General features: G+C 36.1%; 1 protein-coding gene across 21 annotated transcripts in view; it reads right to left on the bottom strand.

Moving 5' to 3' along the window:
* Positions 1 to 27683, bottom strand: part of celf2 (cugbp, Elav-like family member 2) — a 174245-nt gene that overhangs the window by 12312 nt on the left and 134250 nt on the right. For 15 of the 21 annotated variants that reach the window (XM_034033470.3, XM_034033466.3, XM_058985967.1 and 12 more), the window contains 6 exons: positions 21719 to 21767; positions 17501 to 17635; positions 12915 to 12994; positions 7915 to 8073; positions 7276 to 7339; positions 731 to 868 (listed from right to left, as the gene is read on the bottom strand). In XM_034033470.3, coding sequence (XP_033889361.1) covers positions 731 to 868; positions 7276 to 7339; positions 7915 to 8073; positions 12915 to 12994; positions 17501 to 17635; positions 21719 to 21767 — 625 coding nt within the window. Of the gene's footprint in view, positions 1 to 730; positions 869 to 7275; positions 7340 to 7914; positions 8074 to 12914; positions 12995 to 17500; positions 17636 to 21718; positions 21768 to 27683 lie in introns of those variants that run through there. The other 6 variants (XM_058985979.1, XM_058985972.1, XM_058985976.1 and 3 more) reach the window with 2 other exon arrangements.

Below are 27683 nucleotides of genomic sequence, written 5' to 3'. Positions count from 1 at the left end.
CACATTTACCACATTCTTTCCATTTGATCCCCTGTACTATTGTTGCCCTCACACAACACTGACTAATAACCTCTTGTCTGTTGGGAGAGACAGTGTAGGAGTTCCTGCGAGTTCATCAAGGCTGCTGCCTGACAGTGTCTGTCTCTACTTTAACAGGGTCTGCTGGAGTTACCGGTGTGGAATATCTCAAAATCAGATTTTCCTCCACCAAAGAGAAAAGCCTTCTCTAAATCATCTCACTAAAGAACTCCTGCGCTTCGTCATGCATGTGCAAGCCTCGTGCAATCCTCAAACCTGCAACATGCATTGAGCTTTTCCAATGGCACCTAACTCTCAACCTTTAGGTTACCTTTTTTTTTTTTTTTTTAGCCACCATACTGTTACAGCACCATGCACATGTTTACAGGACTACTGGAAAAAAAATTAGATTGCGTTTTTTTTATTTTATTGTTATTAATATTATTTACTGGCTGCAGTAGCAAAGCCAAGTCTTTTGAATTGAACAGCTTTAACCAATGAAAGCCATTTTAAAAACCCCAGTGAAAAAGGGCTACAATATACTTTTTTTGGTTTGTCATTTGGGAGAAATATGAAGATGAAGAACCAAGAATCATTTTGTAGGATTGTATGATTATGTACTGAAAACAGAAAAAATATGTTCAGTTATGATACATCTTTAAAAAGTAATCATATTTCCCCCAAATTTGGTCCCCTCCGAGCAGGGTATTACCTGGACTTGTGAGTGCTCCAAGGGCACTAGTGGTTGCAGAGAGAGGGTTTGCATTCGAAGTTGCTGCTGAGTTTTGTGCTGCTGCAGCTGCTGCTGCTGCTAAAGTTGCCAGGTTCTGTAACTGCAAAGCATTCATACCTAAAAAAGGAGCCAAAAAGGATTTAATATAAACTGTGTTTTAATTTGACTCCATCATCTTGCAGTTTGGTGAAGTTCTATCCCAAGCAGATGTAGGCTCTCGGGAGAAGTCCGGACAGAGGTGCTTGTTTTTGTGGCTTTAGTACATTAGCGGAACCGCTCACAACAGGTTCTCATTCACAAGATTTGGGGATGCGCATGTAGAGAATGACCAAGCCAGGTTCCAGACTCACAACCTTCTGAACCGCACCCTAACCACTCCTTTAAATGAATTACAGCTGTCACTTTCGAAGCAGATCACTATAGTATGTTTCAAATATTCTTTGTGTCTCTCTACTGAAGTTTTAAAATCTTCTTGTTTTACTCACTCTCCACTGAAGTTTTCTAACAATATTTTACTAATGAGCCATAAAATAATAATTTGATAGTTTGATAATTTGAAGCTGCACTTGCTTTAAATTTGTATTATTTAGTACAATAAACTTACTTTGAGAATCATATCTTCTACTTACAGGATAGCCCTGGGGGGAGACAGCAGCAGCAAGCACCAACAGCAAACTACAAATTACTTATTTTCATCAAATCTGGTTTGGATCAAAACACTAGAATCATCTGGAATCCTGAAGATCATATTACTGTTTTGCCATACACTTACAAACCAGTCAGATTATGATGACTTATTTCTACAATTAAAAAAAATATTATTTGATACCATAAAACACTTAAGGATTAGATTCTTGTTGGAGACCAACAAGATGTCAACATAGCAAAACAGGACACATGTAAATGGATCTAGAAGCCATGATGATTCATGTTAGTGCTAGTTTAGGGCACTCCAGAGTCTGAAAGCAGAAAGATGAAGCCCAGCCATCTCTCAAAATTATAATACACCCTGGACATTTATAGTACACAACTTAACTCTAATTAAAATACATACATCTAAATGATTGCTTTGCTGAGGCTATTGAACTTGTGTCAAAAGGCTGCTCCTTGTTCTTTTTAGAAAATCATCTTAAACTACTACTATGTTGGAAGGAACAAGCACAATAAATATCAATGGATGTCTACCAGGGTGGTTCAAATCAGGTCGCCCGGTCGCCAAACGCAACCTTCACTTTTAATATGGCCAGTAGACCTTACTGTAAAGTCGCCATGATTTCGGTTCTGTAATAAAGGCTTAAAGGGTACATCAGCACTACATGAAAGCTAAAACATAAACTATCCCACCTTGCTGTTCCGAATGTATTTGGTCATTGTATAATAATCCCTATGCGCCCAAACATCTGCATAATGCCACACTGCTATGTCCAAAATCACTGTTCTCAGGCATCTCTTCTGAGCCAACAAACATGACTTCCGCATGTACCCTCACATGTGCTCTGAAACGTACCGGCGCATGTCCAGTGAAGCGTTGTATAAGCTATATTACCTCCGTGTGGAAACACACTAGTCTGTGTGACAAACATGGTCACTCTAATTTTCCATAAGGAAGGAACTTGTACCTGCTTTTGTTTTGTGTAGTAGACAACTTTCACACTGTACATGTTTCCTTCGCATGTTGTATTTTGATGTGTTCTTATGACGAATGTTGCATTTATTGCACTTGGCCACCAGGTTGATGTGTACGTTTACAGTGGTTGTAACCACCATCCTACTGAAAACAATATGTATCCAAAACAAATACTGACTAAAAGGCTTTGTGGTTTTACCATTTCTTTTTGCTTCCTGTACTTTACCATGAATCAGGTGGAGTTGAAAGGTCACAGTATAACATCATTTCAATCAAAAGAAATAGGTTAAATATTTGTCTGAATATATCATTTCCATATACAGAGGTCAGCTCTGCTTTTATGTCATTACTGACTGATTAAATAAATAAATTACTGTAAATATACAGCGCACTGTGACAACATAAATCTTTTAGTTTGGAAAAAAAACCACCACCACCACCACCGCCAACATATATACTGTATGTACAAGGGGCCATGCATGCAGGTTTAATTTAATGTTCACCTTAGGCAATTTTGTATCTTATTGTTCATTGCAATTACCATGAATCTGCATATCAATAAGCAGGAACAGATGTCAGTTGTTATGAGTGCTTGCCCATCAGAGCCTGTTGAAAAGTGACAGATGGATGGTAATAGAACACTCAAATCCCATTATCATATGCACACAATTCTTGCTTTTTGGGTTTGACAAAGAAGTGAAGGGACAACAGCAGGATCTTTCAGTAGGTAAGGTTCTCTACCAGTGGAGTTCAAGTCTGAACAAGGAGCACAGAGGAGCTGTGAACAGTTCTTAAAGATTTATTAATGTGATATCCAATCATCTCTTGAACTACTATAGAGCAGCAAATAATTAAAGTATCATAATCTAGCCTCAACAGATGTTATTCAACTTTGTTTTATTTTTATTAGGGACACTTTTACCGGATCTACAAGAATCTTCTTGCGGTCTGTTTTTTTCCTATGATGTTTTCACTTCGTCAGCTGCAACTTTAGCTTACAGGTTGTGTCACTTCGTATTTCATACCAGAAAAAGACAAAGAGGAAATCAAAGTGCCTCTGGAAATAGGACCGATTTGAAAGGATTGATCCCAATACAACTGTGATGCGCCTCTGCATTCTGTGATCTGCTGCAACTATCATTGTGCAAAAAAATTCTCATTTGGAAAAGAAAACATCATTTTAAATATGTTGACATTGCATACTACTGTATTGATCTGTGCTATATTAACATTGCAGCAAACTAACAGTGATTTCAATCTTTATGATTGATCACAACAAAGTTATCTTATTCCAAATACTATATACAAAAAAAAAAAAAAAGGAAAATAGGTAAGCGATTTCTTTTTTTGACGTTATGCCATACTGCGGCTCCCAAACAGCGTATCAAACACTGTACCAGTGTTAATCATTAGATGGCAACACTAGAGATCTGGAGGTGCACCTAACTGGAAATTAATTACTATGGAACCTCAGGAGTGGAAGCTCTGAGGTAAAAACTGCATCACCAGCTTTGTGAGAGATCAGAGCTACATGAGGCTGTCTCATATGAATCTGATATAGCACTGAAAAATATTACAGGTGAAGTGGGATGATGGAGAAACAACAGGAATGTTGAACAGCAGCTACAGGTATTGTCATAACTAATATAAACATGAAACAAGGTCTAAAAAATGTGTGTGTGTATGTATATATATATATATATATATATATATATATATATATATATATATATATATAAAAGAACTTGTAGCTAATCATGTGAAGGTTAATACTCAAAGAGGTTTTCATTTTAGCACAGTATCGTGAAGTTAAGTATGGAATATACATGTATTTCAAATTAATTCAGCAGGAAACCATGGGGTCTGTTGTAATGGATTAAACAGTGGTGGATCTATATACAGTCTCCCTATTTTAATTCTATTACTGTTTTTTTGACAGGTGTGAATTATTTACCCACCCATTAATATTACTTCAAATATTGAAATGAGGTCCTCTGAAAATCAGGCTGATAGATTCTAGGGTGGCGGAATTAAAATCTGCCACCGTTTATAGCCTTAAATTAGATAGCATTCATTTTTCAAATCCATTTAACACCTACCATCAATTATGCCATTCTTAGGATTCATCTACCCAACTACTTCTGGAGTGGAAATATGCAGATGCTAATTCTCTCTCAGCTCCTGGTTGGCAGATTTATCTGAACACAAACCATTTTTAATTGATGAACCTAGTCATCGCCCACAACCCTCAGCTTTTTATAATAACACCAGCAACAAATATATCCCTGGGCAAGGATACAAATTACCTTTGACCAGTGTCAGTATCAGGACACAAGTATTCCACCAGTTAAAATTCAGGCTAGTGGTTTTGAAGACATACCAACTAGAGGCCAGAACTCATGCATTAGCAGGCCACCAATACCAGAACCTGTTCATTACATTATACATTATAAACACAAATACATTCACTTCAAAATGGAATCTAAATGTATTTTTATACAATATGTGCTTTTTAATACTAAAGTTAAATGAAAGTTTATCCATAACTTTAAACTAAAAATGTTCTCTACGTTTGGCATATGTATTGTATGTACATATATGCAGACATACATGTGTCTCCACTAGTCCAGTTGTTGGGGGGGATATGAAATCCCTGGGGGGATGATCATTCAGAAGGCAATTACGATCCGACTGCCCACCACAGAAATGGATTTCGAAGCTCCCTGCTGTTTCTGTAAACAGCTTCTATTTCTAACGTGAAGCTTCTTTGTGTAGTAATTTCCAAGGAGGATTTGGGATAAAAACAGCTGTCAGCACACATTCAAAACATATACAGTCCTGACATTAAAACATATGCTATATGAAGTCCAAGTACCCACATCTGAAAAGGCCAAGGTAGTCCTGTCACACTGTCTGTATGTGTGGAAGAGCCTCCCAGATCAGACTTTCTTTCTTTATTTCTGATGAACAAGGACTATAATTCAACCAGTCTTGGCTCCACTGGGAAACTACATAGGCGCTGTCATAGGCGCTTCACATGGGAATGCCTTATTTGATGTATAAGGCCTATGTATTATCTCCTTTTTAAAAATATAATACTTTAATTCCAATACTTTATTACCACTGGGCACTGCTATTGTCTGTAGTATATTTAAAATGAGAAATGACTATATCTTCTGCCTTAATTGCTTTTCCTGTCAGTTCCAAGCCCTGCGATTCTTTCCACTTCTCAGTTCATCTTTGCACCCATAATGAGCATCTGTGGTCTGTTGTGATCTTCTATCCTCAGTGTGTACAACCCAGAAACTTAAATGGAAGGTCACATAGCAAGACTGACCTTATGATAATATCCATACATCATCTGCTACAAACACAGCTTGTGATGTTCAATGTACAACTATCCCCCTTTCAGATACCATCTTTGATTCTTGATACCAAAGATTTCTTCATTAAACAAAACAAAACAAAAAAAATCAAATCACATAATTCTGCTATCTGTGGCCTAAGAATCACAGGGTCACAGAAGTAATTCTGCTTGATTAGGCCTCTACAATGTTTAGGTTTCCTATTAAAAACAGGTCACTGCTTCTTTTCTGTCATCCTTAATTATTATTTAATGAGCTTTCATTTAAAACTGCAGTTAGGAAATCAAATGTCTCACTGCAGCTGGAGTCTGGAGACACACTGTTTAGACAGCAGACAACCATCAGGATTATAAAAACTGTGAGAAGCTGGGACAAGGAAAATTCACTGAAAAATGTACAGATGCTACGTTACCTTATTGTAGCCTAAATTATATGTACACATACATACATACATACATACGATATACAAAAAAATGTAAACGTAACTATGTATGTATGTATGTATGTATCACTAACCATCACAGTACATGTACATTCATTTATGTAAATACAAATATGTTCTTTGGGTAGACCTCACAGAACTCTTCATTCCATTTATCTCTGCTTGCTAGTTAACTAATCCCCAAGCGCTGATCAGAATAAAAACAATGAGTTCAGCTTCTAGCAGTGCAACAGTGGAAATGTCACCACCTTAATATAAATCCGTAAAAATAGTAAATGTATATTTTAATATACTGTATGTTGACGTGCCATAAGAGTATGTTACAGTTTAAAATGTGTTTTATTGACAATGGGCTTTATATTTCCTGTTTCAACAAGTCATGTAAAACCACTTTTAAAGGCTTCCGGGAAAGCGCCATATTAAACAAGTAGAATAAATATGTTTTTTGATGCCGTCTGTAGAGCAAACTTACCTGTTTTCTTGCTTACCGCCCAAAAAATACTTGTGTTCATGCCCACCACTAGCTTCCTAGAATAATGACCTATTTGATATTCTAACTGACTTGCTGACCATCCATATGGGGAGGGAGAGAGAAAGCAAGAGAGCAAGGCTGGCTTATATAGCCAAATCAGCATTCCTATACCCAAAATAAACTACTACTGTACATGTAATAAGGAAATGTTTGAAGCTATGGACACTGTGGAGCTTCATTTCAATTCTATGACCTTACATTGCCACAATGAACAGAAAGGGGGAGGGTTTAATGGCTTTCGTTGGTTATAGTCAGGAGTGGTTTAGCAATAAACTTGGTGGCGTTATCACTGGACTGCAATTCTGAAGGTTGAGGGATCTGGGAAATACATTCCCTGCCTCAATATAACAGTTTTGAATGGGTAACGTGTTACCCCTGTGCATACCTAGGCCACAGAAAGAAGCACCTCGAACACATTGTGTCCTGTGAGCCTGGTGGGTAAGGAAGCACTCTCCGCATTATAGGTTTGACTTGTTCCCTAAAGCCATTTGCTACACTTCTGCCAAGGCTGTAAGGCAATAAAAGTGTCATTTTTTAAGGTTGTTAAATTACACTCACCTGCCATTTGTTGAATGCCGCCAAATGCTCCCAGGTTATTAGAAGAGGTGGCTTGCTGGAGGAGCTAAAAGCAAAAGGGAACACATTTGTATCTAAATGACACATTTTTTTCCTATCGCAGCACCCCACCTTTTGTTTTTTATGCATATTTTCATGCCACAGGGATCCTTATAAAGCTTGTATTGTCAAACTAAGAATCCCTCAGGGCAGTGCTGCAAATGCATATTCATGTCTAAGCCCTGTTCAAACCGCACACACAGGAAAACCTCACAACAACTGGTGCACTGAAACAATTAATTAATTTACAACTTTAACAACCAGGTGTTAAATCTGCTTAAACCAATATGCTGTGACTAATTAAAAACTCTCAGTAGTCTAGTGTTGCAATATTACAACTCTGTCAATCAAGGCTATTTCCCCCCCCGCGCTTACTGGAGTGTTTTTTTTTTTTTTTTTTTTTTTTTTTATTTAGAAACCCTTCAGTAACCAAAATACACCCAAATTCCAGATATCAGCCTAACCAATTACACTCCAATCTCTCTTTAGAAACAGCCAAGAAAGGTTTCATGAACAGCAAACCAGATTAAATTAAATCAAAAAACATGTGCCGAACCACTCGGCTGTCAGTAGACTACTCACTGCCAAGTACTGTGGTGTAAGCCCTCCAAGGCCAGTGAGGTTCCCCCAGGTGGCAGTATTGAGCTGCTGCATCTGTTGTGCCAGCTGCTGCTGTAAGCGTCTCTGTTCCTTATCCTTCTGAGTGTCGGCAAACTTCACCACAATTGGAGAAGAGCAACCCTGTCAGAGAATTGTGTTGAATACAGTTAGTGTGGGGGTGGGGGGGGGGGGGGTGTAAATAAAAAAGGGGTTGTATTATTATTATTATTATTATTATTATTATTATTATTATTATTAATAACAACAATGCCCCCTCAACTAACAATTTGCAGTTTATGAACCTGTACATGTATTTTTTTTTATTGTACAAATTGTTTTTGAGTTTTAATTTTATAAAAACTCAGGTTTCTAATGCTGAAAAACAGGAGTAGTTCTTTAGTTGGTTTCTAGCACTTATAAACAAACTAAAAGCAGCGTGGAATTCATAATGTTAAACACTTGACACAAAGAGATACATTATTCCCCTGATTCCCTTCACAAAGCATCCATGCCAACATCTAAACCTTACAACGCACAAGGCTGACTGCATACATTCACAACTCCATCAGCAACAGCAGGGAATCAGATTGGATGGGGGGGGGGGGGGGGGGGGGGTTGCACATTTGTCATGTGAAGGCAGCGGGGAGTAAGCAGATTGTACTAAAAGCAGCAAATGACGTAAATGCTGGCTATAAGAAGGATGCGTGGAATCATAGAACAAATGTGTACTGTGTGAGAAGGAGCCTTTTCATGCAAAAGCTTCCTTCTGGAAGTTGGCTGTTTCAGATAAAGATATTTTGCTTCACTTTAGGCAATAAATTTGGAATACTGTAGTAAACCATGAGAAATGTAAAATGTGTAACATTTCCCAAGCCAAGGCAAAATAATGCAACGCATGCTGTTTAACCTACATATTCTTGATGAGACATGTTTTCTTTCATGTTATACTTCTAGATCAGGGGTTCTCAAAACTGTGAGGCATGCCTCCCTAGGGAGGAGTGCCTGACCCTGCCACCTTGTTTGTTTTGTGGAAGATGCAGCTGTCTCCCGCTGCAAAGTACAGGCTTTTAGTTTCGAGCAATTCAGATAATAAGCAGGCCCTGGAAGCCAATAAGTCACCAGCTGGGCTGAATCTCTGCTTTAACCCCACTGTGGAAGATTTAATGCCGAGCGGCACAGAAACAAAAGTGCCAACTCTCTAAAAACTCACTACACAGACAACTAGTACATTCCCATTAAACTACCCGCAAAAAACACACCGTCAAACGCAGCCGCATTCCTTTGTTGTAAAAATGCGTAAACCAAAACACTAATAAAGTCCTCTTCACTTTTGTCTAAACGTATGTTGAACTTCATTTAGTTTCTTTAGTATTACTAAAGTTTTTAAAACATGTGTTTGAAGTTACAGATGTATGATACATTCATGTTACGGAAATAACAATTTAATGTACATCATAGACATGTCTCAGAAAACAGTAAAATGTAACTTTTAAAATGTTGTAATACATTTAAAAAATAGTATGTTCTATGCTTACTCCTTCCTTAAGTACCTCCTTCATTATGTGTACCGTACATTTATCTCCTCTCTAGCAGGGTGTAATTATTTTTTTCTTACCCAAGGGAAGCCCACTATCACAATGTCTGAGAACCCTTGTTCTAGATCATACATGCCAACAGTCCCTATATGGTCGGGACAGTCCCAATTTCCTAGCAAATGTCCTGTGTTCCGATGCATAGAAAGTCCCAATATTTACCCATAGAAAAAAAAAAATGTATTCTGCACAGTAAAGTTAGTGAAAACCACACACTGTGCTCTTCGTGCGGCTGATCACTAACTTATACAAAGGTAAGAATGCTTCATCATGTCTATTTTTACTGCAATGATGGGTTGTGTTGTGTTGAGTTCGGGGGGATACGTCTATTATATGATAATGAGTGTTTTTTACGTGACTCCTCCCATGTGTATGATGCGTTGACCCCCTTGACCGACCCCCCCCCACCGCCGGAGACAAACGTCCCGCTGAACAGTTTCCAAATTTGGCAAGTATGCTAGATGGATACTCATTGTCTGATCTGGGGATTTCTCAAAACAACTGAGCTACTCCCTCACCCCCATTTTTCACTGTAGGCACATTATTTATTAATAAGGGTGCAGCAAATCATGTAAAATTACTGCAAGTGCATTAACATGTTGGCATTTCCACTAAAGTATGCATCAGAAGGATTCAGGCCATGAAAGAATCAGAGAGCAACATTACATAAAGCATAAAAGACAGCAGAGCAACACAAGATGTTGGTTGGCAAGTTCAAGTACTAATGCAGTGGGAATGCATAATACTTGAGAATGCACTGTAAAATGCACTTTGAGATTTGTGTTTTTTTCTTTCCAGTTTGCAGTCTATGAAAAAATAAAGGCCCCTTTTGTTTATGATTTGCAGAGTTTGGGCACCTCACTAATATATCAGGAAGCTGTCATTGATTCAATTTAATGATTACAGTCATGAAGTGTTTGGGTTCTTGCCCTTATTTACTGCTGGCTTTCAGTTGCCACAAGCCTCTGCAGCAACTCATGACACAGTGGTCCATAAGTTCAAACTACAGTTGTTGTCTGGGGGAAAACCAGGGTAAATAAATGAAGCAGTCACCCACGATCATGTACTGTAACACGACACACAGTCTATCAATCAACACTTTGCAGTCTAGCTGGACAACAAAGCTTCAGAATGTTCTTCCTTTATTTAGAAAGTAACCATACCCTGAATCTTACAATAAATGTGTATTCTGAAGTGTTCGCATGTTTTGTAAATAGGGTTAATTTTAGAAATAAGAGTTCAAATGGAGATGACTTTATAGTCCCCAATTATTATTATTAAGTACAGGGTCCACATAATGTCCATGAATTATTAGTTAATCCGTGAGACAATCATCCTTTAGTGTTTTTTTTTTTTGTCTGTTTTTTTTATGACCACCTAAAGAGAACCGGCAGACCACAGATTGAGAACCACTGCTCTAGTCCAAGTGCTTGGAGTTCACTATTTCTCATTAAAGCCATGTTTACCCCTTTCACCCATATAGTTCAACCTATTATGTCTTGGACTGACTGAATATTACCTGTCTGGCAGCTGACTTCATAAATGCATCAAAGTTCATATGAGAGGATAACGAGAAAATAACCATTTTTTATATTTATGTAGCTTAAAGGGTTTTTATTCAATCCATATATATGTCATTTTATGGTCAAATGAATAAAACTATATATAAATTAATAAAGAAAACTAGTGTTCTACTCTTTTTAATACTTCTGCTATTTTGTATGTATTGATTTGTAGAAATACTGGTAGAAATACTCGATGGCACTTTCAGTACCACATGAACAAGCCGTGCATTTAGGGGTCTTTAAATTACCCCCCTCCATGTTCTCTTTTCATCTTGAACCATCAGAACCCACTGCTAGCAACATATAAATTTGGATCATACTGAAAATAATATTTTTAACCCAAACAATGTTAAGTGAGCCACAGTTGTAACATATGCATTTAAATGTCTCAAAAGGCAATTTAAACTACAATCATAAAAACCCAAACATGGGTTAAAGATAAAATGCTCATGCTAAAATGTTTAAGTCATATATTTGGAAGGTTTTATGGAAGGTTGCATCATACTTATTTCATTGTTCAAATGCTACAATTCTCGGTTAGGCCATGTTGACAGTAAATAGTACAATATACTTTACTGTGTAACCGACACGCTACCCTCTGTTTTTATGTTTAAGTCACATAGCAAGATAATGAGGAAGGAATACTCCTCTCTCATTTGTCTCTCATAGTCCCCACCCCCACCAAGTGAGGTCTACTTCTTTTTTCAGTTTAACAGGAAGGCCCGGTAGATAATGACCTCTTCCATATGCGGCCTGATGCATAATGCAAGCAATTCAGTCGTAATTACAAAAAAAAAGGATTTAGAAAACTAATTTTAAACAAAAGAAAGAAAGAAAAAAGACAGACAGACATACAACATGAATTGACCCAGTTTCATTCCAGAGAGCCTGCCAAAATTAATGCATTATTTGAGCAAATAAATCTCTGTACTCCTGAGATTCAAATTGTCTAATGACACGCACCCATTTAAGTCAGCCCTTATTAGTTGTCATTATTTCATGACATGAGGCTACCCAAGATGTATTGTATTATCATTATTTATTTTTTAATTTAGGTAGACTGAAAAAAAAAGAAATAAGACTGCTCTGAAAGAAAAAAAATGCAGTATATTAGAATGATATACATTTACTGGGAAAGGCAATTACTTTGCAGCTAATACTGTTAGTAAAAAGCAAACAAAATGACAAACACAAGCTATCTTTGGCTGATATTTTCAAGGAAATGTTCACGGTCATGTGTACTATAGAACTCAGTTGGTAGGTGTATATATAAATAATGACGATTTACTACTGTTTGTAAAGGCATTAGCATTGCAAGTTGCTATCTCAAGAAAGAATGACTTCCTATTTTCTAATGTTTCACATAGAGAGACATTCCACTATCATCAGGCAAATAATCCATCTGTGAAATATGGCTTCAACATGAATGTGTTCATTTTGATTTACATAAACTAGAAGAGCAAAACGTAAGGAACTGAAGATAATTATTTTAATTGTTTGTGAAAAAAGAAACTACAGAATATAATAGCACAGTTCATAAATATAAACATTATATTAATATACAGTTCCCCTCATTAACAGTTTTACAAGAATTCCTTTTTCAAGAGAAATATTGCCGTAAATTGAACTGAAAACTTTAGAAATGTACAGCAATGTACTGTACAGGTGTTTGGTTTCTTCACCAGCTTTAATGCCCAGTGGAAACCAATGAAGTGATCCTAAATTTTAGATAAGGTTATTTGGAATGTGCCAAAAAGGTGGTTGTAACATTTCCCTAACTGATTCCACAAAGAAGAAAACAAAGAAAGGGCAGACAATACAGTACCTCCATGGTCTGAGACTGGTGCATGGCTTTGATTGCATTCTGTGCCATTGACCTTGAAGAAAACGTGACAAACGCACAGCCTGTGGGGACAATGGGAAAGGGAGCAGGAGAGACAAAAAAAAAAAAAACAACAAGACAAAAGGGTTGGACACTTGTTAAACCAACACAGTTTACGAGAACGGCCACAAGACGACACTGTTCTCAGCAGTACATGAAAAATAAACAACAACACTAAGAATTCATTCACAGCACTGACTTGTTAATCTGCCTATTGGTTAACGGTCCAACAGGAACGTGCAAAAAGGAGCTCATTTTTGATTGTCACACACAGTCTGGGGGGTTGAAAATGCTGAGAGTTTGTTGTACAAGTTACACGTGACAAACAAGTTTCGAACAACAAATAAGCATGTATGATTTACATTTCAAGACTTGATTTATATGTAATCGTTAGGTTCTCTCTTAAACTCTTAGTTTGAATGTTTTTAACAACAGCACTTTTTTTTAGCAGAGCTAAATATCAGGAATATACAAAATAGTGGTGCTGGGAAGAGTTTGGGTAATTGAATCTCTTTTTTTGTCCATGCAGTGGGGTGCTTTACTGCCACACAACAGCTCATTAAGGCACTCTATATCTTGTTTCTATTGCTGTTGTACTGTATGTGATCTCCATAGGTTTAACTGGGACACTTCAGTTCTGACAGTAGAATACTCTTACATATAAAAAGAATTAGACATAAAAAGCATTTTAAAAACCCCAGGCTATGCAAGTAAAATGGAAACATGTTCTGATGTAACATTTATAAATTAATTATATTAGCCAATCTGACATGACTGCTCAGCCAAACATGAAGCTAATGAAACTGGTTAGATTATCAAGTCATGACTGTTTTGGCATTTTAGCAAACACCAGTGAAAGAAAGCAGTGCCCATAGATTACCTTAGAGCCATAAGCAACCTACTGAGTCTGCTCACAATACACATTACACAGTAAGAATTCTGCACAAACACCATTCACTTAACAAAAAACATCATCATCTTCTTTCAGAGGCATCTTTGTACTTTTCATCCCAAGTAAATTAAAAAGCACAGATTTTAAAACATTTACAATTTAGCTGCTGAACAAGAATGCAATAGCCAGTACTGTACATTTGGCTCTTAAGGGTCTTTTATGGACCCCAAAGCTCATTGTTTATCTCTAGATGATCCTGTTAAAGACCTCAGACTAATTAGTTTCCTAAAGAGTTCCCGAAGAGCAGATGTCAGCATCACTGCTTCTGAAAGAGCTCACATGGCTCCCTGCTTCCATCTGCTCTCTGGTAGAATCTATGACTGTGTGACAGCATCATGTTTCCTTGGTCATTGTGACTAACCACAATGCAATTTTATAGTGTCAAGGCAATGGCCAAGTACTAAATACACTCTTCCAGTTGCAAGTGACTTATCTAACCATTATGCTGTCTACCATTGGCTAAAGTCCGCAAATACTTGTAATGCTCTAATCAATAAAATATTGTTTAAAAAAAAAAAAAAAAAAAAGAATTATGGCACTACATATGTTGACCTGTTTTGAACAGGATCAACTTGGTCTGCCACATTTAAGTTTAAATGTTGGGTCTCCAAACAGTATAAACAAATACATTGTAATAAAAAGCTAGCTATTAACATAAAAAGCAATCACTAAATGACCCTTTCCAGGCTGTACCTGACCTGTAGAGTGCATTATGCTTTAATGAATATGGGTTTTGACAGGAGCTGTAAGGGTCTCTGTACACTGGTAGAAAACAGTGTCATATTTTTCCAGCAAAAGTCACATCTCATTTCTAAGGATTCGCTATAACAGTTTTTTTTTTTACTATTGTGTGAATTGTGAGCTAACCCACCGATTCTCCATAAAGCAATGCTATTTTGACGCTCAAGCAATAATACCACACAAGCTGTCAATACGTTGTTAAAGTATTTTCTGGTGAAGCTCTGCCTACGATAAGATCGCATGGTCTTGGAAATGTTACCAACACAGGGCTGGCTGACGAGCATGAACACGCATGCTTTTTGTATGGTACGGAAACCACGTTAGAAAACTGGAGTAGGGTCATTCTCCTGTTAAATAACAATACAAAACAAAGACTAACTTTTTCTGTAAGCAAGACTGAAAATAGTGTCTGAAAAAAGATAGATGGCTTAAGAGTTTAAAGTGAAACTTTAATAACCTTGTTTCAGTTTGTTCTGGGATAACAAAAGCACAAGAAAAAAGTACATCACGATTTGTTGTCACTTGACTGTAGAATGAACAGCCCTTTAATGAAAGTAGGGTAAGTCCCATGGCACAGCAGATCCACATGTGGTATGATCCACATTTTATTAATAGCAGAATCCTTCACCGGTGGACTGATTGGTATTACATTTCCATACTATGCAGTAGTGTATAATGTGTTTGTAAGGGGATTTGAACAACAGCCCTACTTGGGGGCCCCCATCTATCAGTGTCTGGCACAAGTACTGTATACCGTTCTGAAGAGCACATTTCACTGCAAGCAGAACTTCTGAAAGATCTTCGCAAGACCTCTGGGAATGCGGTTAGCTCTTGTGATCTTTTATTCAATTAAATATACATGAAGACAAAATAGTAAGGTCAGAAAGGATCAGAGACTAGAAGGGGGAATGAGACAACCAGGTATGAGGTGGTAGGAGTGTGCAAGACTAGTTATAGATAGATAGATAGATAGATAGATAGATAGATATAGATAGATAGATAGAGACATCTTTATTAAATAGGGATGATGAGAGACAGAAAGAAAGAACAAAAGAAAGAAAGAAGAGAGAGAGAGAGAGAGAGAGAGAGAGAGAGAGAGAGAGAGAGAGAGAGAGAGAGAGAGAGAGAGAGAGAGAAAACTCTTCCTGTTCACAAAGACATAAATTGTTGGTGTCTGCCCTTTTGATTTCAAGTGGACATCTTCTTAATACCAGGGGGACAGACACTACAGGGGTCAATTTTTCTTGTTTTTCTGTACAGAAGCATCCCTTTGCATCCTCAGTACAGATGAATAGCGGGTGTGTGAAAGGTTTCTCAAAGTAATTTCCTTGACAGAATCACTGGGAGGCACATAGCACTGTGAGAGAAAGGTATTTCTGAGCACATCTACAATACCTGTCATCTTAACTGAAAGAATACAAGAAGCCAGGTGTGGATATGGAGACTTTTCTGAAGAGTATCTTAAACATCTGATAACTGGTGCATTAATGGAGAAATGAACATTTCTTTCTTTCTTCTTCTTTCGATCTTTTTAAATTTTAATTTATATTTGTATTTCTTTTTTTTTGAATCTCAGAACTTTCCTTCGCAAATGCAAGCTACTGTTAAGTTTCTAATAGTTATTTTGGAAAGAAAATTGAATTGAATTGAATTGATAAATAACATTTGCTAAACATCAATTAATCAATTTTAAAGTGTTATTGCAATAGAAATAGGAAAAGTGCTACACAAACCATTGTAACTTCTTTTTATACATAAAAAAATGGGTTATAGTGGTTGCAATTGGTAAGTTATTACTATACTTTAATGCTGTTTTAAGAAATACATTTTATGCTAAATTTACAGTAAAAACGGGAATGGACAAGTAAGAATGTGGATATATTTGTATTAGGGATACTGTTGCTTATTATTCTTATCAGTCTACTCCACTTAAGTGTATGTCATTTAAGTCTATATCCTGCTTAAGTGTATTCAATTCCAAAACCATTACCAATGCTACATCATTCTATTTACCCCATTTAAGTGTAATATTATAAATGTATATTCCTGTGAATGAATACGGTTTTCAGAAAGAATATGGTAAACTGTCTGCAACATACAGTCAGCATTTAAGTAACAATTATTTCCATTTCATTCTTGAAAGTAAAGGGGTATTGTGAATGTGCATCACTGTGCATTATTTACCATGTACTGTACATTTAAATAAAATATGTCATAAACTGATGCTTCTGTGTTTTCTTATTTAAGTAAAATAATATTTTTTTGGGCTGCATTAAGTGAAGCCTCAAAGAAACAATAAACACTTAGGACTGTAGAATAATGCATTATGTTACTGGTACAGTAATATTTTATTAAATTGGGATCACAGCTCACCGACCCGCTTAAGTGTATACCCTGTTTAAGTGTATAAATATTTGTGAAAATAGGTTATAATAATAATAATATCATCTTTATTTTTATAAAGCGCCTTTCATAGTGGACCATCATCACTAAGCACTTTACAGAGGTAGGCTGTGAACTGTATATTACATGCAGAGTCACTTACAATAGGACACTGATTTAACATCTCATTCGCAGGATGGAGCACAAGGGGGTTAAGTGACTTGCTCAGGGTCACACACAGTGGAGTCAGTCAGTGGCAGAGGTGGGATTTAAACCAGTGACCTTCTGGTTACAAGCACTGGACTTTAACCACTGGATCACACTGCCTCCTAAGCGGGTTAGACTGTATTACGTACAACTTAAAAGTCAGACAATGTATTATAGTAACCCTGAATGTAACACAGATTGCTTCAATTAGCAGCTGCAGAAAGAAACAGAGAGGCTGCAGACTGACCTCGGCTGAGCCCGTCGGGGCCCCGCAGAATTCTGCACTCTTCGATTTGACCGAGCTGGGAAAACATCACCCTGATATCGTTCTCATTACACTTCTTCGAAACCATTCCTATGAACAATTTTCTGTCTTCCACGGCTAGAAGATAAAAAACAATGAATGATTAAAAGGCCATTTCATCTTCTCCCTGTGATCAATGTCTCATTACCACATCAAGCCAGGTTTCAGCACATCAGTCTGGCAGGATCCCTACTGAACACAGGACCAGCCCTCCGGGCCTGCATTTTTATGTATGAAACACTCGTAATTTCTCCTCTCAGTTTTTATGTCTGAAATCTAAAAAATTTGATTCCACCCCGTCTAAAAGAGACCTGGAAGTTAAACATTAAAAGACAGACTGTATTCTGGAGTTCAAATACTATGCTTCCTTTAAAAATGACCCCTTTCCACTACATCCAGGACTATATTATGAACTAGAATGGATTTGACAGAACAAAATTCTCTGTAAAACATCCTTAACACATTTATCCACTTAGTATTAAAAACATTCACTTTAACTAGATGTGAAGCTAGAGAGACAAAATAAATGTATCATTGTCCATCATTAACCTACCAGGGTTGTTACAATATTGGGCTGTGAGGAGTAATATACTGTATGAAAAAGAAAATCTTCTTTGCGAGTGAATAGTGAGTTAGACTAACCTAGACCAACCTAGGCTATTCTACATGTATTTATTAAAATTAATTTGTTTATACTGTACAGTTGCAACAAACCATTTAATTACATATTTTCAGTAGCAACAATAATCATTTCAATCATGCAATTTAACAATAGGAACATAGGAATACCACTGTGGCACACATGTGAATAGTATTTTATTGCACACTTGGGAGCACTTTACCCTTGCAGTTATCACCTAATGGTGAGACCCTATTTTTCATTATGCATCTACAGTGCTCCCTCACTAAACGGGTGAGGGGGTGGGGGGCGCCGCGGGACCCAACAACACACATCTGACTAAAATACAAAATAAAATAACTCCCACTCTATAATGCACATATAGTGAAGCAAAAATGTAACTTTCTGTGAATTAACCATGCATAAAGCACCATGTAATCAACGCTATATTTTTTACAAAAAAATAACAAAAAACAAACAAACAAACAAAAAAAAGATAACATTCCCACGCGTGGATCATTTTAATTAGCAGTTTTTAAACTATAAACAGTCTGGCTAAACCGCGGTCGGGAGTTCAGCTCGAAGCTACAGACAAGCAAACCAAGTGTGAGAAGGGAAAAAAGTAAATACATTAAGAAAGATAACCACGTAATAGACCTAATATTTATTTAGTTATAAAACGAATGCTCAGTAAGATTTCTGTGTTATAAAGTGCCAGCACAGCTTTTCTTCAGTTCAGATACTGTATCAAAAGGGAGAGACAGAAACGGAAGTTAGACTAAGTTGTTTACAGTTTGAACAACACCGGTACTGTATTTAAGAACATAACAAAGTTTACAAATGAGAGGAGGCCATTCTGCCCATCTTGCTTGTTTGGTTGTTAGTAGCTTATTGATCCCAGAATCTCATCAAGCAGCTTCTTGAAGGATCCCAGAATCTCATCAAGCAGCTTCTTGAAGGATCCCAGGGTGTAGAAATATTGCATGAATCACTAGAGTAGGAGTGTTATATCCGAGGCGCGCTATAATCGAGAGCCTTATAGCAGGGGAGCACTGTATTAAAAGATCTGCTATAATTTTATACAATAGATGACATCTTCCCTTGTCCCCCAGTTTCTTTTAGATTTGTTCCCTAGTGTAACCTTAATAAGTGCTTCTAAATTCAGAAAAGAAAAAAACAAAACAAAAAAACTGATTGACACCATAACTTGATTTTCCAGTGATTGAAGTGCTTAATAAAGTGCAGATGCAGTCCTGTGGATATGTGCCCCGAACACTCAATGTGATGCTAATCCAATTCATTGTTAATGAGAAGACTGTCAGACTTTACTGTGAGGCTAAAAGAGAAGTCAGTTCCACTCTGGGAAATCAATTGCACAGTTTTTATTTTGTTTTATTAAGTGTTTTAAATAATCATGATCAGGACGTTATTGAGAAGGCTACTGTATTTTAAACCCTTTTATAAATATATCATGCTTGAGAAAGCGTAAAGGGTCTCTACTTCAAATTTAGGAGCAATCTGCAGATACTAATAAACAAGATATTATGTTTTAAGACATTTAGATTCAACACAGGACCTAAACAGCTTCTGCAATGGCTACCAACACATTTGTCTTATGTGGAGTAAAATCTAGAGATACTTTTTTTTAAGTGCAAGTTTATAAATGAAGTACAAAACAACACTGAAAAAAAAAATCCAAGCATTTTAATGTGTACTGTTACTTAGAAGATTTTCTTCTCTGGTATATTTTGTTATTTTAATCTGGTAAACATTGTGTACTTCAGAGTGATAGTTGCACGACTGAGAAATGTTAGTGGATAACTGGAGTTACCTAGCTGGCTAACAGATGGCCACTCCAAGTTTAAAATTAGATCCACTTAATCAAACTTGGATCCAATTCTCTTCAGACCTTGAGTTTATCTGACCAAGTTTAACAAAACTCTTGGATTACCTTTACTAAATTTAGTTTTTCTTCTACCTGTTTGCATTGTATCTTATTTTATTATGTTTTTTTTTAAATCAATGCCTTTTTAACATTCTTAATCATAAACAGCCAAGGTATCTAGAAGCATGATTTCAGTAAATGCGTTTCTGTTGCACGGGCAATCACTCTGCTCTTTCTACATTCAACACCTTTAAATGTCTGTGAAAGACTACATTTAAAATGGTTTTCTTTGTAGCAACCCTCAGGCCAGGTAAAATTGCCCACAAGTGCAAACAGACCATAGCAGCCCATCAAGCTGTGAACATGAAGCACTTATTGGTCAAAATATGTTCTTTAGCAGCAACTCAGTTACACACACACACACACACTTAACACCTATCCTTGAGAACATGATTGCAGTCAACATATATTGGGTTACCTGGTTGACAAGTGGGTGAGCACAAACAGTAATCATTAACGGCTGGTTCCACAGACCCCAATTACAAATGTGTGTTGACTACCTGATGTTAAGGTAATCCCTTAATTCGTTCTAAGTTTGTGAAACCAGCTGTTTGTGTTTAAATTGAAAAAACAGTCGTTTCAAATAAATCAGAAATGACTTTTTTTTTTTTTTAAACTAAATCTTCAGGACTTGGAAAAGCTATTACAAAATAACAAAACATTTGTTACTAAGATGTTCCTCTTATTGAATCCTATGAAATTAATATGAATGTGAGGCCATTGTTAACATGTCGTTTTAAGTTTTGTCAAGAATGTATTGGCTGTTCAATCGATTAAATTAAGTCACAAAGATAAGTACCAGTTGTCACTGATGTTGTGCTGGTTTTCAATGTTAATTTTAATTTGGTAACACCCTAGTGTACAATCTGTCAAAGTCACACCTGTATCCAACGCTGGCTGACTTAATTAACACATTTCCTATGTGTTAATGCTAACATATGGCATTTAATTATAGCTTCTTATTTCAACTTCCAATATATATATATATATATATATATATATATATATATATATATATATATATATATATATATATAAAATAAAACTTTCAGTAACACATTGTCAATTACATTACAAGTAAGTTTGTGCTAACTTTCAGCATAAAGTCATAAAAAATGTGCAAGGTTAGTGTTCTATAGGGTTGCTGTTGTACCTAATTGCTCATTATTTCTGTGGTGATGGATTTTTATAGAAAGGCTATTATTCTGAGAGGTATCCTACGTCATCATTGAAAAGCTACCTTCTGTCAAACATATCTTCAACATCTGATGCATTATAACCACAGATTGTCACAGTCTTCTAGTTAGATATGGCATTAAGCAACTCTATACTCCGTACACCAGGGAAAGCCACACTAATTGCTGGTTGGCATTTCAAAAACTTTGCAGTCTTAAAATGCAGCTATTACTATGAAAGTATTTACCAGTCTCGTCGCAAGTATTTGTGCATGCAAATACAAGTATTGCTTTGGACTTAATGTAGTGTTGTCAACCTTCAGCTATTTGACATTAAGAAAATATATATATATATATATATATATATATATATTTTAATGTAATAAAATGCACATTCATTTTATGAAATAAAGTGTACTTACCATTAGATTTTTCACTATCTGCAGGTTTCATTTGAATGGGATGATGCATCTAAAAAAAAAAACAAAAAAAAACACAAGAGTGAAGAATAAACCTCATTCAAAATAGATGTAATTTATCCTAAAAGCACCATTTTAATCTGGATCCATAGAGTACAAGCGAACTACAGAATTAAAACGGAATAGGCATTTAAAAGGAAACTGTTTTTGGTATAAACTTTAAAACAGTGGTTCTCAACTGGTGGGGCGCACAAACCTTCGAGGGAGGGCACGCTGAGTGTTCGAATAATAGTCATTTAGTTATAATAAAATGTTCAAAATAACATTTACACAAGTATTTTACAAACTCACAAACATTTTAAAATTATTTTTATGTTCAGTTTTACCTATGATACCATCTGGGAAACAGCGCTTAATAAAGCAGAGACCCAATCACAGGTAATTTTGGGTTTAAAAATCAGTTCCAAGTTAAACAAAATGCTAAGTTTGGGCGTGATTTTAAAAAAAAGGGTTGATAACCGCTGCTTTAATACAGCTTCAAAAACTCTTGCGACTCTGTGATAAAGCCAATAACCTTTCACACCACATTCAATAAAATGAGAAATGCATGTATTTTTTTTCTCATCAGCAGAGCTTAGACAACAATGAAAATCTGTGATGCTTAATGTAACCAGAATAAAAATGTACGAATGAAATGCACCTATTTCTTTCAGCCTGCGACCACCTGCAATCTATCTTAATGACTCACAGCCACCTCATCTAAAAAGCTTTCTGCGTCCTTGGTGTTGGCTGCCTCTGAATACAGGACACAGCTCATTAAAACCAGAATTCATTCACAGCTCCAAGGAGCATGGTAACCCTCTGGTTATAAAAAAAATAAAGGCTTTTATTTTAAAAACAAGGTCTTCAGTAAAAATATCTGGAGCCTGTGGCCAACTTCAAGGGAGTTGTATGAAACTTGTTAATGTCTAACTGAATTAAACATTAAATGCTGTCTGATTCTGTAAACCTGTAAAATCCAAGTTTCTTCCCCCGCAATCATAAATGCTAATAATCCTTTTAGAATTGAAATGAACTCCTGAACTTGGATTCCCCTAACTGTCCTCTGGTGTAATCTTACTAATTGGTCTCTGGCACCTTTCCCTGGTCTAAAGTATGTCATCCTTCATGGAAAATGGATGATGTCAATTGTCCATGAATGACAGCCGCATTAATAATGCAGAAGTACTATTTGTGTCAGCAGGCACACAAGACATATTGGGGTAGATTTTCAAAGGTGACTAAAGGCTTTAGACAGGTTTAACTCAGCTTTTTAGACATTTGGACGGGGGTCTAGTCTAAGAGTGATTTTCTAAAGGGTCTAAATTCCCACGTTCATGTCCTTAGACGCCCTGCCCCGTCTATCGGCATTGAGTCGGGTTTTAGCTCATTACCATATTTACATGCAATTTTCAAACATTTAGACTCTGTCTAAACAGTCATTTAGTCGTCTAAAGTTAGACCTGGACCAATGGTGTGTAGAGCACGTCTATGAAAAGGTGCCTGCTGCTGTCACTTGCAAGAACACAGTGGAAAGCAGAGAGTGGAAAGAGATGAGAGTTGACGAGAGAGAGACAGGTGTGTTGTAATGTTTGTGAACATTATTTACATTTATCTTAAACAAATATCAAGTCAGAATCATGTATTGATTGCTGAAAAAGAATTCAGTTTGTGTGTATATAGTTCATCCCTTACAAAAACATTCTATAGTATTACTATAAGATCCTATAGGATTTCTATAGTGCCCTATAATATTCCTATAATATCCTATAGTATTTGTATAGTATTTCTGTTTGTACTACTTCGTTCTGTAGTGTTGTATAATATTTACTTTATAATTCTATTAGTATTTCTCTATAGTATGTCCCAATTAACTACATTTTACTATAAGATTCCTATAGTAAAACTATAGAATTCTTGTCATAAGGGATTATACGTTAATTGATGCTCCCCAAATTCGCATTTTCTGTGTTCTCAGCATTTCATCACATTCGTTTTTGGAGTTTACCCAAAATTACAATCATGTTTTTATTACAGGAAATAAACGTGGACAAATCAGAACAGTACCATATTGATAATGAGATCAATAAGCACGAAAAAGTCCTCAAGTAAAGTCTGAGTAATAAAAGACATTCAAAAGGTTTTAAGTAAATGATCAAGCAGTATTTATGTATTGCTACGGGGTACGCATACCAAAAAGTGTTAATTCAAATTAAGTTCCACTACAACACAAAATGCTTTTTTTTTTTTTTTTTAATACATGGAGAGAGAGTATCATAAATGAAAAGGTGAGATATTTACCTTATAACAAAGTCATCTCAATTAAGAGTCATTACTAAATTAAAAACAAATCCCATATTTTTTTTTTCTGAGGCTGCATCTGGCTACCTTTTAAGCAGAGCATTTGCCTTTCATCTGATGCTTTTATTTTGACTGTAGTAGGTTAGTCAGTTTCCTTTCCTTCTGCAGCAGGAGAGGCGGGCCCTGCAGTTTGAGTTGCAACATCTAAAACCTAGACGAAACGCATCACTTCCTGTTGATCTGCATACATTGCAATATTCAAAAGTAATTTACATAGACAGCTAGCTGACTAACGTCTAAATATTTGAAAATCACTCCCTTCTCTTGACGTCTAACTCCGATGCTAACCTACCAGAGAGGTTGGGTGTCGATGCCATGAATAGTAAACTTAGACGTCGACGAACGTCATTCATCCAAGTCATTTTTGAAAATCTCGATATACGTATCTTTAGACAAATGTGTGTGTATTTCCAAGTTTGGACCAGTTCAGTATCCAAGCCAGTGTTACATTTTGGCTAAAGTCCAAGCTTCTCGACGTTCTTTCTTTCCCGAATCCGAATTACTGACCAGTCACAAAGAACTGCGAGATAACACTTAAGCTCAGAATCTTGGCCTGCTGTATCAGTTCATCACTTAAACTAGTTGCATTTGTCTCCCTTGGGTGGTTGAACCCTTTTCAGCACAACTATCTAAAGATAAAAGCCTGACAAGCCGTAATATACAGCACTCTATCTGCAAGCGTCAATAAAAATAAAAGACTGATGACAATAAGCTGGCAAACTGCTGCCAATTCATATTTTATAAATAATATTAAAACCCTTGGTTCACCTCTTCCTTCTCCTTTAACAAATTAACTGAGTTACATTTTAAAGAGTATTTGCTATAGCATTTGGGCTTTGTTCCTGCAATTACACACTTAATTAAAATGACTTGTATAACCAGGACTGTAATAATATTACTCTGAGTTTGCTTTGTAAGGCTCCAATAATAAAATGGGCTCTGACCATATTTACCATAGGCTTGATATTCAAAGCTGCATAGAGAATATTACCTCCAGGAAATAAATAAATAAAACATATATGAATTGAACAGTACAAATTGCAATTTCCTGTCATTTCATTTTTACCAAGATCTAAAGTTCATAAAGCAAACGGTCAATTTAAACAGACTATACATATTTACCACCAACTCCAATCCAGTCACTTGAAATCAGTAATTCACTATACACAGAAAAAAGTGTTAAAAATGGTTAAACCTGGGCAACTAATTCAATAGTACTCCCCCTATTTCTCATTGCTGACAATTTATCATTAATCAGCAGTGTGGAGTAGTGGTTAGGGCTCTGGACTCTTGACCAGAGGTTCGTGGGTTCAATCCCTGGTGGGAGACACTGCTGCTGTACCCTTGAGCAAGGTACTTTACCTAGATTGCTCCAGTAAAAACCCAACTGTATAAATGGGTAATTGTATGTAAAAATAATGTGATATCTTTTAAGTCGCCCTGGATAAAGGGCGTCTGCTAAGAAATACATAATAATAATAATAATAATAATAATAATAATAATAATAATAATAATAATAATAATCTTCAGACAGCTGCTGACGACTTAGAATTCCAGCAATGACTTACATATCAGTCCTTTCAAAGACTCCTTCTGCCATATATATATATATATATATATATATATTTTTTATCAGAACTGTTTCCGCTCCCCTATAACGTGTTTCAAAAGTTTTTAAGTTAAACTATTTTTTCTGATGCTGTATTATTACAGTCAAGTGCAAAAAGCCTTGATATTTATAGGCATGGTTATCTGACTTTGAACTATTTTGTCATAGTTGTCATCTATACCCCTGAACTTATTTATTTTTTGTAGAAAATGAAATCTGTCTCTTGACGACACTGTTACAGTTTGAGGACATCAGATAGATCTGTTTAGAAATATTTTTCTTCACTGGATTCCCTGTTGGTTCAGTGGAACCTCTGATCAACATTAGCACAAAGCTGCGTGGCTGTGTGGCTGCCTGGCTGAGTTGGTCTCTATATCTAACAAGGAGAGGATATCTAAATAGTGTTTTTCTAACCTTTAATTAAATGTAAAACATAAAAAATATTCTGAACAAAAACTCCAACAGCTTTTCATTTTCTCCCTTTGTATTTAAGCCTGTGAACCTCGCTAATTTAGGCAGGGTCCGAGGTGTATATTAGTTTTGAACTTGGACACCTTGATAAATGCAACACGGCACCCTGCAATGGTTCTTATAGGGATTTGCATTACTACTTTGAGTAGTGACTGATTGATCATGTCTGACCCATTTTTCTTTCAAAAGGAGAGAGAAAAGAAGCCCTGGGAGTAACAGAAGAAAATGACTAAGGCCAAAGCAATGTTCACAGCTAGAGGGTACTTTAAAAGGACATGTCCTAGATCGGCTCCTCTTCCCAAAATCTAAAATATACAGTGTGACAGCAGGCTTTCTGAGAGTTACTGTAAGGGGGCAAAACAAAGACTGCAAAAGCATTCCTGAACTATATAAATTTACCTAGCATGGTAAAAAAAAAGCCCTAAAATATTTTAAAAAATTGTATGTATTCATTAAACACATGGAGACACAGTACTGTATATACAACATGGCTTTTTACAGTTCAATGTTTTTTTTATTATTTATTTTGCATCATAATTTAGTTTTTTATGTTTATAATGTAACCACATTTTCATGTTAATCTTCACATCATAGCAGTAGTAAAAGAGCTACCATTTGCCACTTACTGTGTCTCATCTTAAATATTTCAGTGAAATATACAGTAAAAGCAGAAATGATTACCTTGGTCAAATGGAAATTTACAGGTCCTAGTTGTAATAATGAACATGCAGGACTCCCATGTGTAACTTGTCAAGCCAACAAGCTTGGAAAGCATTGCTCCTAATTGAAGCAAATTGGCAGAAACAAGATGAATATGACACAATTGCTTCTTCCTTTTGTGCCAGTCCAAATGAACCCTGGGAAATCCTTCTGCTTGCAGTTTTACTACCCAGAAAACATGTTTGTGTTGAGCATGGCCAATATTTAGGTTTACACTGTGGTTTTTAAAATCTATTCTGTTTAAACATATTCCTGGTATGGCAGTTTGTCTCTGGTCTCTATGAGAAAGAAGGGTTTAACGTAAGTAATAGCTATTTGTAGTGTTCTACCCTTTACTGCATGTGCTCAAGCCATTACTCTCAGATCTATAGACGGCAGTCTATTAAAATTGACCTTCAATTATTTTCATAGTCCTTTAACATCATTTAATTAATACTTATAAATAGGATCCTACTTAAATCGTTGTAAATTAAAAAAAGTTCCGGCTCAGTTGCGGACAAAGTAAGACAAATTGCGGGAAAGTAATAATAGTTCTTTAATAACTGCTTTAATTTACAAAATCCAAATGGTATTTTTTTTTTTTTTTTTTTTTAATTAAAACACAAAAAAAACAATGAGCTGAAATTATAAAAACACAAGCATTATTTTGCATGCCAAATGTATTTACATGCCAAATAATGTATTTGCATAACCAGAAATGTTTTTACTGTGACTAAGCTTTCATACAAATAAACAGAAAAAAAATGTCTATAGTCTCACCAGTACAT

The sequence above is a fragment of the Acipenser ruthenus genome, chromosome 14, assembly GCF_902713425.1.
Source record: "Acipenser ruthenus chromosome 14, fAciRut3.2 maternal haplotype, whole genome shotgun sequence".
NCBI classification, from domain to species: domain Eukaryota; kingdom Metazoa; phylum Chordata; class Actinopteri; order Acipenseriformes; family Acipenseridae; genus Acipenser; species Acipenser ruthenus.
The sequence above is the reverse complement of the archived record's forward strand: the minus strand, read 5'-3'. Positions and strand labels throughout refer to the sequence as shown.